This window comes from Nelusetta ayraudi, unplaced genomic scaffold (genome assembly GCF_046127955.1).
Source record: "Nelusetta ayraudi isolate G7.1 ecotype Tasmania unplaced genomic scaffold, CSIRO-AGI_Nayr_v1 ptg000082l, whole genome shotgun sequence".
NCBI lineage: Eukaryota > Metazoa > Chordata > Actinopteri > Tetraodontiformes > Monacanthidae > Nelusetta > Nelusetta ayraudi.
Genome location: NW_027466132.1, coordinates 2,444,640 through 2,451,588, shown reverse-complemented (window position 1 = coordinate 2,451,588; position 6,949 = coordinate 2,444,640). Strand labels below are relative to the sequence as shown.

Below are 6,949 nucleotides of genomic sequence, written 5' to 3'. Positions count from 1 at the left end.
TCTAACCTCCCACTGGGCGTTACCTACAAGCAAATCATAGTGTGGAGAAAACGAAATCAACTATACCCAGCTTTTTTTTTTTTTTTTTATCTTTTGGCTCTTCCTGAAAATGGTTCCGCTATCTTGGATGTGACCTATTTCTTTTTTTTCTTTTTTTTTTTTTCTTTTTTTACGAAGGAGAGGATTCTGCGACGGTGACTCTCATGAGGCCGAGTTGTGTCATGCGAGTGTGTCAGTCAAGCGTACGAGTCGTGTGAGACCCAAAAAGTCCTCCCAACCCTCGACATTTACAGGCGCCTGCAACAGGGGTTTTAAGATTTGATGAGCCCACCTGTCTTCCAACAGATAGAAATAATCGTCAATTTTTTTTTCTTTCTTTGGAATTGTCAAAAATTCGGGATGTGACTGGCGCAGAAATAGTTAAAGTCAAGAAAGCAGAAAGAAAGATGGGAAGGAGAAACCATTCCCTTTGACAGGTGGCCGCTGGCTGTTCCGCGACTTTTAAGGCCAGCGAGATGGAAAAATGCATGTTGTTCCATTTGAGAACCGCCCGTGTGCCACGTCGGCCAAACGGAGTTTTGTCAGAGCAACAACAGAACAAAAGCCTCTTTCCTTCGGTATGCACTCACAAACGCGCACACTCCTCTCCTGGCGACCCGAGCCTCCAGTTTCACTCCGACGTCGTCTGGCTCCGCTGCGCTTGATCATGAAGTCCGCAGGGGATTTCCCCAAATGGCAGTTTTTTTTTTTTGTTCTCGGCTCGTACCTCGACGCAGGGTCCCGCTGAACATGTTGAGTGAAATGTCACACGCTAGCGCACCAGCGCCTTTCGTATTTAGAACACTCCAGCACGATGCTAAATAAAGACACTGTACGCTCACAATAGGATCCGTAATCGCATTCCCTGCAGTGTCAGTTGACTGTGGTGCCATTCAGACATCACGGATTAAAAAAAAGAAAGAAAGAAATGGCTTTTCCGTCTTCCGTCAGCCAAGCCAATGACAAAGCCGGAGGATGGAGAGGGTGGGTGAGGGGCGGGGTGGGGTGTAGCTGAGAGCAACAAATCTTGCAAAGGGCTCCGGATGCACAGCTAAGAGCGTTGAACACTCCTCCAACTCCCCGTATTGTTGTGCTTGTTTCTAAACGTACATTAAAGACAAGAATTTAATCAGACAACCAAAGAAACCACGACGCCGGTGCCTGCGGCAACTAGGAGCGCGTCGTGTCAGCTAGTGGATGCTACTGTCAGGTAGCACGCTAACAGCGCTGCGCCATCAATGCCTCAGACTATTTTGAGTGTAGGTTAAACCTGAGGATAAAAGTACATGCGGTTTGGTTTATGCTCACAGTCTCTGTGTCATCAAGGTCTTACACTATGTGATTTACCTTGAAAAGCACAAAAAAGGGCAAACTCACACTGTCACAGGGTCACGCACACAGTCTTTCCCTCAGGAGACGTGGGTTCGCGCTCCGTTTATTGCCTGAACTTTAACAAATGTCACTGATGTTTTACTACACTCGTGTATTAATATGGTATCGAAAGCCTGATCTCACAGTAAAGTAGATCTTGTGCGTGTGTGAAGCAACAGGCCGGTTGGCTCTGTCTTGGAGTGACTGACTAGCGATGCTAACGTGAAAACTTCATGGACACCAAACTGGCCATTTGCGATCATTAAAAGCTGAAAACGACCATATTTAGCCCTCTGTTTGCAGCCTCCAGCAGAAATGCAGTGTTTTAGCTCCTTGCTAAAACTGATGCTTTTGCATGTTTGAAAGGGGCAGAAATAAACGGGGGGTGGGGGGGTCTCAGTAGGAGGAGCTGGACGGCTGGCTGGGGGTGTTGCCATTAACCTGGAAGGGGCATCAAAACCCAATGTGACATCACAAAGGGCTGATTTCCAGAAATGTTTCCCCTAACATACTAGTTTGATTTTTTTTGTAAAAGCACAGCAGCTTAAAAAGAAAGTAGTTTTCTCTTTTTTGGACTAGAGTCCCATATATAATTTAGAGTCGATTGTTAAAATGATTTTATTTTTCATTACACAGGACCTTTAACAAAGAGGCTTTTCTCTCTGAGACAATGTATCGCCTGCGGAAATCTTTTTCATTCACTATGAAAGCTGAAAGAAATATATATATAAAAAAAACCCCGACCGGCGCTAATGTGCAAACTCTCAAAGGGAGGCAGCTACAGAGCTAACAGCTGAATGAAAGAGATGATAAAGTTGCGCGGCCTCACACACCTTTAGTTATTGGTGGAAAATAAGGTGTGAAACAGTCCGTGGCGAGGGCCGCTCCATTAATGATGCCATAAAAGAAATGGTCAGGATGAATCATTCAGATCCTAAAAAATTAAATTTAGAAAAGCGCCCCCCCCCAACCCCTCAAAGCCCCCCCAATCAAATATTAACTCGGCTAAATTCATTTTACTCCCCTGCTCCGCTGCGATGCGAGGTCCCGCTCCGAGTATCAGATATCGGCTAACAATGATGGAATCCTCTCGAGGCAATAAACTACCCGCCGCGTGCCCCTTTTTTCACTCGCTTATAAGTGGCGAGCGTGCGCGATTAAAGTTATTGCCTAATCAGAAACCGGGTGTAACTTTTTAAATGACCGTGTGATTGATTAATTCGGCGCAGCCTGTAGAGGGAGCCAAAAAAAGAAAAGAAAAAAAAAGAGAAACCCACTGGCGCTCCAGCAGCAGATGGCATCTGAGGCCGGGGCGCCGTGGTCATGTGACCTCGTCTTCGCTGTTGCCGAGTCAGTTGATTATATACAGAGTCAGCCTAAATATAATGTATACGCACATCAGGAAAAGAAAAACCTGCGCAAATATTTCAAACTATCAAACTTATTCAGACATCACAAGGTTAACACGTCTGACCTCTACAAGTGTCTAAATGTACAGAAGTACTTCAACAAATTCATTATTTATGTTCAGTTATTAAATATTTATGTTTTCCTGATGTATGTGTACAATATTTTGCCTGACTGTACACACGCACACACATACAGGCATACATATATGCATGTGTATTCATTCTTCAAAATACAAATGATACTACAACGATTTTGATTGGTCAAGTTTGAGCTCTGATCTCAAAGTCACAGAGTTGCAGAGTCGACTGTCGGCAAAGATACGATTTTAAAATCTCACTCTGCAACCGCACGCATCGGAGGTCCTCGGAAAACAACAGCGCGTCTCCGCCACCGGTGAGCAAACTCTGCCCGACGCACTGTTGCGCTTGCCAGAGGACCGCAACCGCTCTTGACATTTACGCCTTATTTGTCCCAGGAGATTAATGTTGCGCTCTTCTTCTTCTTCTTCTTCTGTGTTTTTTTTTTTTTTTTTTGCTCCCCCTGCCGATGTGAGATATTATGCTAATTAAAAGCGCTGAATGAAATTGTGTTGCTAGGAAACAAGTGAGAGTCCAACTTTTAAGATCCCGCCACTGTTGAATTCCCCCCCCCCCCTCGGCTGGGAAGCGGAGCGCAACTGACGTGTCGTTTCTGAAGGGTCCGGTGTCACGGCCGGCCGGTACTGATGCCGATACTGATATCTGCCTGCATCCACACCTAGTGGTGAAACCCGTAGAACAGAAGAAGAACAGGCCTTGATGCGCTTCCTGATTGGCTCTTTCTGGCCGTCGTTGATGGCAAAACTGTGTCAAAAAAAAAATTAAATAAAAAAAATGGCACTTTTTCATTTTAGCATAACTACCTCTGGACGTGCCAGCGGCGGGCCCGAGGGCACAGCAGGACTCCATTTGTGTGTGTGTGTGTGTGTGTGTGTGTGTGTGTGTGTGTGTGTGTGTGTGTGTGTGTGTGTGTGTGTGTGGTGGTGGTGGGGACTTAGATGTGTCAACTGGAAGAAGAAGAACTCTCAGGCTTTGGACATGGGCAGCAGCAGTGAGGTGGGGGTGCTGGAGGACGTCAGACTTGATGTACCGGCTAAATGGGGAGCAGACAGACAGACGGACAGACAGACTTCCGGTTCCGCGCTGGTTGCAAAAAAAAGAAAAGGTTCTTAGATCTTCTGGATTCCACCGGTTCCACCTCTCTCTCTGTCTACTTCTCTCTCTCTCTCTCTCTCTGCGCACGCGGGCGCACGCACGCGCACAGCATCCAGCAGCTGCGCCTCTCTCTCTCTCTCTCTCTCTCTCTCTCTCTCTCTCCCTCCCTCTCTCATGCCTTCCTCCTGCCGCCGCTGAGCGAAGCCTCCCATACAGATGAGCGACGCCGGAGAGCCACGCACCCTCTTGACGTAGCCACGGAGCCGGGCTTTCTTTTTTTCCTCCCCCCCTCTCTCTCTCTCCCTCTCTCTCTCTCCCTCCTTCCTTCTTCCCTCACTTCCTTCTTGCGGTGCCACTCGGTCTCCGTAGCACGTATTTGCGCAACGTGACCGACCGACTGACTCGGCTGGATGCACGCCGAGGCGCATCGCTTTTCCGCCGCCGCGTGAATCTCACCCCCAAGTTATCCCCCTCCCACCTCCCCAAAAAAAAAAAAAAAAAAAAAAAAAATCCCCCACGACGGGACACCGGTTTGGGGGGCTTCGGACCGAGACGCCGAGACTCCGGACTGGACCCTCGCAGACAGAGTCGCCTTGCTGCCGCCCGAGGGGGTGGCAAGAAGAGCAGGAGCAGGGGGTGTTTTCTTTATCATCATCATCTTCATCATCTTCTTCCTTTTTTTGCGCGCCGCGCGTCGTCATGTGGCCGCCGCGCCTCCGGTGAACTGGACCCGGCGAGGAGGCGGTGATAGCGGGCGGATGGTCTGACCGGGAGTCGGGGAGGCGGACGGCTATGGCTCCGTTTGACAGCGCGCAGACATCGCGGCAGCAGCAGCAGCAGCAGCAGCGAGAGCCGTGAAGCGCCCACAGCTGGATGCGGACGAGGCTGCCCGCTACATCCGCCGCCCGCGTCTGATCGCCGGCGTCGCACCTCCACCTGGAGCCCGAGGAAGTGGAGGAGGAGGAGGAGGAGCGGCAGGAGGAGGTCGCCGCCGCCGCCGCCGTGCGTTAAAGGCCAGGCTTCACCGCAGAACACCCCCCTATTCCCCCCCACCCCCTAAAAAAAACCTCCCTGCATCGTCCGCGCTGCGTTACCCCCCCCCAAAAGACCCCCTTCCAGCCCCCCTCTACCGCCGCCTCTGCATCTACATGGCAACGGGCAACACCGAAGACACCTCGCCGCTAAATACCTCCACAGCCGACATCGCCGAGACCTAGAAGAAAGAAAGAAAAAAAATAGTCTTGCAAAGGAACGGAACGACTTGGTGTGTCTACGCATGCACCCTGCCCCGGTTTACGCCGCTCCGGAAAGGACTCCGTTCTTCTTCTTCTTCTTCTTCTCCTTCTTCTTCTTCGCCGCCGCCGCTGAGAGCTGCTGGATATGCAGAGATTAACGTGAACAGGATGGATCTAATTATCTGTGTTTTGGGGCTGCTGGCGCTCGCCGTGGAGGGCATCCGTTGCCAAGGAGTGTACGGTGAGTCTGCGCGCGCGTGTGTCCGACGATCAAACGCGATCATGACCTTGCACAGCAGTACCCCCCCCCCCCGCCCCCCCTCCCACACACACACACACACACACACACACACACACACACACCACCACCACCACCACACCGACGGCGCACATATGGTCACCACTCTTTCCGAGTGAAGAGCCAAGAGTTATAAGATGATTGGGGGGGGGGTCATGGGCACACAACATCAAGTCGCATTAGGGGTGTGACAAACCAGGTCTGGGATGTATGATGTGGATGAGTGAGAGGCTCCAAATGTTCATCACCACCACCATCATCATCGTCGTCATAGTCATATCCTGGGGGTTGGGGGGGGGGGGGGGGGGGGGGGGTTGTGCAGCGCGCAGCCAATCATGCGAGTCCCCCCCCCCCCACCTCAACACCACTTTCCACGCTTCCATCCATCACTCCCCATGTATGTTTGACAAGCGGGATGGATTTCAGAGCTGCACAGTCACAGGTTATTGCACGGTTGGGGGGGGTTGATCTCGGCTCAGCCCTCGGATTTGTCGGGTTGTCGTTCAAAAAATAAAATAAAATGATGTGGCGCTTTTAATTTTGCACAAGTGTGTGTTGATAGTGTCATAGTTGGAGGCGCTGGTGGGTGTGCACTGCACGTCCGCGTATTAACCACCAGCTCGCCCCTGTCGGCGTATCTCTGTCTGACTGTCTGTGCCTGTCATGCAAACACACTTACACACACACACACACACACACACACTTGCATGCACGCAGAATTTGACAAGAACAAGCACACGTTCTCAGTCACCTGCTTGTGCAACCGGTGGCACCAAGGCGGCTTTTCGCACAGATCGTCATTTTTGCAGGGGCGGAATCAGTAGCAGCAGCAGCAGCGGAATTACAATGTGGGCTGTGCGGGTGAGCGGGGTTGGGGGTGGTGGGGTTGCTTACGCTGAGACGACGTCCCTGAGCGGGGGCCCTGGCAGCTCCTAAAAAAACACAGAGAGACACAAGTTGTGTGTGTGTGTGTGTGTGTTAAGGGTGTGAGGTCGAGCAGAGGCGTTCGGATGGAGCCTTTCGCAGCTGACAAGGAGGTTTGGTCATTCCGTGTGAGTCGGGACGTAGCCGTCGCTGTGAAGCGTCGGCCTTGAGCGTGACAGGATCGGTCACGTGGTGGCTACCAAATGTTAAAACATACTTTTTGGATGAACCGTGTGTTAACTCTGACCGCAAAAGTGTGTTGACGGTGAACAGCGACGCGAAAACGAGGCGTTGATTCAGCTTGATGCTTTGCATGCTAGCTAAAGATAGTTTTCAACCAGCTAGCTTAATTTTCCAATAATACTATTAATGATAATGGATTGGATTTATATAGTGCTTTCCTAGGCACTCAAAGCGCTTTACATTGAACCCATTATTCATTCCCACCACATTCACACTGGTGGCGGTGAGCTACATGT

General features: G+C 50.5%; 1 protein-coding gene across 4 annotated transcripts in view; it reads left to right on the top strand.

Annotated features, from left to right (window-relative positions):
* Positions 1-4,284: 4,284 nt before the first annotated feature.
* The window catches only part of LOC142900313 (MAM domain-containing glycosylphosphatidylinositol anchor protein 2), a 150,122-nt gene continuing 147,457 nt past the window's right edge, over positions 4,285-6,949 (top strand). For 2 of the 4 annotated variants that reach the window (XM_076044527.1, XM_076044524.1), the window contains exon 1: positions 4,286-5,489. In XM_076044527.1, the coding sequence (XP_075900642.1) occupies positions 5,417-5,489 (73 nt within the window). In that variant the 5' untranslated portion in view covers positions 4,286-5,416. Of the gene's footprint in view, positions 5,490-6,949 lie in introns of all 4 variants that reach the window. The other 2 variants (XM_076044525.1, XM_076044526.1) reach the window with 2 other exon arrangements.